The sequence below is a fragment of the Salpingoeca rosetta genome (assembly GCF_000188695.1).
Source record: "Salpingoeca rosetta unplaced genomic scaffold supercont1.1, whole genome shotgun sequence".
Taxonomy (NCBI): Eukaryota; class Choanoflagellata; order Craspedida; family Salpingoecidae; genus Salpingoeca; species Salpingoeca rosetta.
In genome coordinates this window covers 2,447,812-2,449,140 of record NW_004457740.1, presented here as the reverse complement: position 1 = coordinate 2,449,140, position 1,329 = coordinate 2,447,812, and the positions used below count along the sequence as shown (strand labels likewise).

The 1,329-nt window shown below is 54.9% G+C and overlaps 1 protein-coding gene across 1 annotated transcript in view; it reads right to left on the bottom strand.

The window, feature by feature from the left end:
- Window positions 1–706: 706 nt before the first annotated feature.
- The window catches only part of PTSG_11609 (uncharacterized protein), a 6,976-nt gene continuing 6,353 nt past the window's right edge, over window positions 707–1,329 (bottom strand). The window contains exons 19-20 of the mRNA XM_004999032.1: window positions 1,308–1,329; window positions 707–1,146 (exon numbers count right to left, since the gene is read on the bottom strand). The exon at window positions 1,308–1,329 is cut by the window's right edge and continues 94 nt beyond it. Of these exons, the coding sequence (XP_004999089.1) occupies window positions 940–1,146; window positions 1,308–1,329 (229 nt within the window). The 3' untranslated portion in view covers window positions 707–939. The remainder of the gene's footprint in view (window positions 1,147–1,307) is intronic.

The window sequence follows — 1,329 nt, the reverse complement described above, 5'->3', positions numbered from 1 at the left end:
TGTGTGTGTGTGTGTGTGTGTGTGTGTGTGTGTGTGTGTGTGTGTGTGTGTGTGTGTGTGTGTGTGTGTGTGTGTGTGTGCACCCCTCCCCTCCCTTCCCCTCTTCAACGCAGCAGACACGTGTACTCAAGGCTGCAAACCATGCCTCGCTGCCGTTGCAATGACAGGTGCTGGTTGGCGCTGGTGTCGGTGTGATCTCTGGCATTGCATGGTTCCTCGTCGTGCAGCGCGTGCTGTCACTCACAGTCATGCCGTGGATTGCCAACACCACCATCGCCAAGATGTTCCTCATCCGCGTAAGCACTTGCGTGTCTGCCTCTGTGTGTGTGTGTGTGTGTGTGTCGTGTGTCGTGTGTGTGTGTCGTGTGTGTGTGTGTGTGTGTGTATCAGTGTGTAAGTGAGTGTGTGTGTGTCCATGTGCCTGCGTGTTGCTTGCCTCCCGTTCTGCCACGTCTATACTTTCCCTCTCCCTCGCCTCCCTCTCTGCCGCACAACCTCTCCGAAGGTGCGCCTTGTTCGTGTTTGCGCTGCTCATCTCTTCTTATGTTTCAAACTGTATGCAGGACCTGACGGCGGTCGATGACTGCTTGCTCGTCGAGTATGAGAGCTCCATCAACGCTGCAAAGCCAAACAAGCAGAAGGGCAAAAAGCGCCAATAACTCATCACAGTGTGTTACCAGCATGGTGCGATTTCGCGTCGCGCACGTAAACTCTGCTCCGTTTACTTTGGTGCTCACATCAATTTGTACACATGTTCATGTTGTCAAATACAACACAGCAATTGTAAGCAAGCAAATAAGAAGCAAGCAAGCAATCCAGCAGCACTCAGGTGCAGCAGTTCGCGGCGAACCAGCAACAGTGGCTTCAGCACTCACGGCTGGCCTGTGTTGCTGTTGCTGCCATCACCCTCTTTGCTACCATCACCCTCTCGCTTCTCAGCTAGTGATCGAGCTCCCAACTTTGCATCCACATGAGAGGCTTCATGCTTCGCAGTGGGCCTTGCATTCCATACGCCATGCAGCTAAACACACGGAAGCTCCAAGCCAGCACTGCAATTAGCGCCACCAGTACCGCTGCTCGCACCCCAACCACTGGCACTCTCTTATTACCCGCGCGACGAACCACCGCACACAGCACCACGTCCACCTGCAGTGTGTGTGTGTGTGCATGTGTGTGTGTGTGCGTGAATGCACGGGAGACGCCAAAGGCGACACTCAATACGCAGCGCAGCGCAACTGCAGAAGCTGTTCTCTTCCTGTGCACGTGTCGGACCAGTGCCACCGACTCCCTGCACATTTGCATCTCACCAGCGCATCGACGACGACGCCG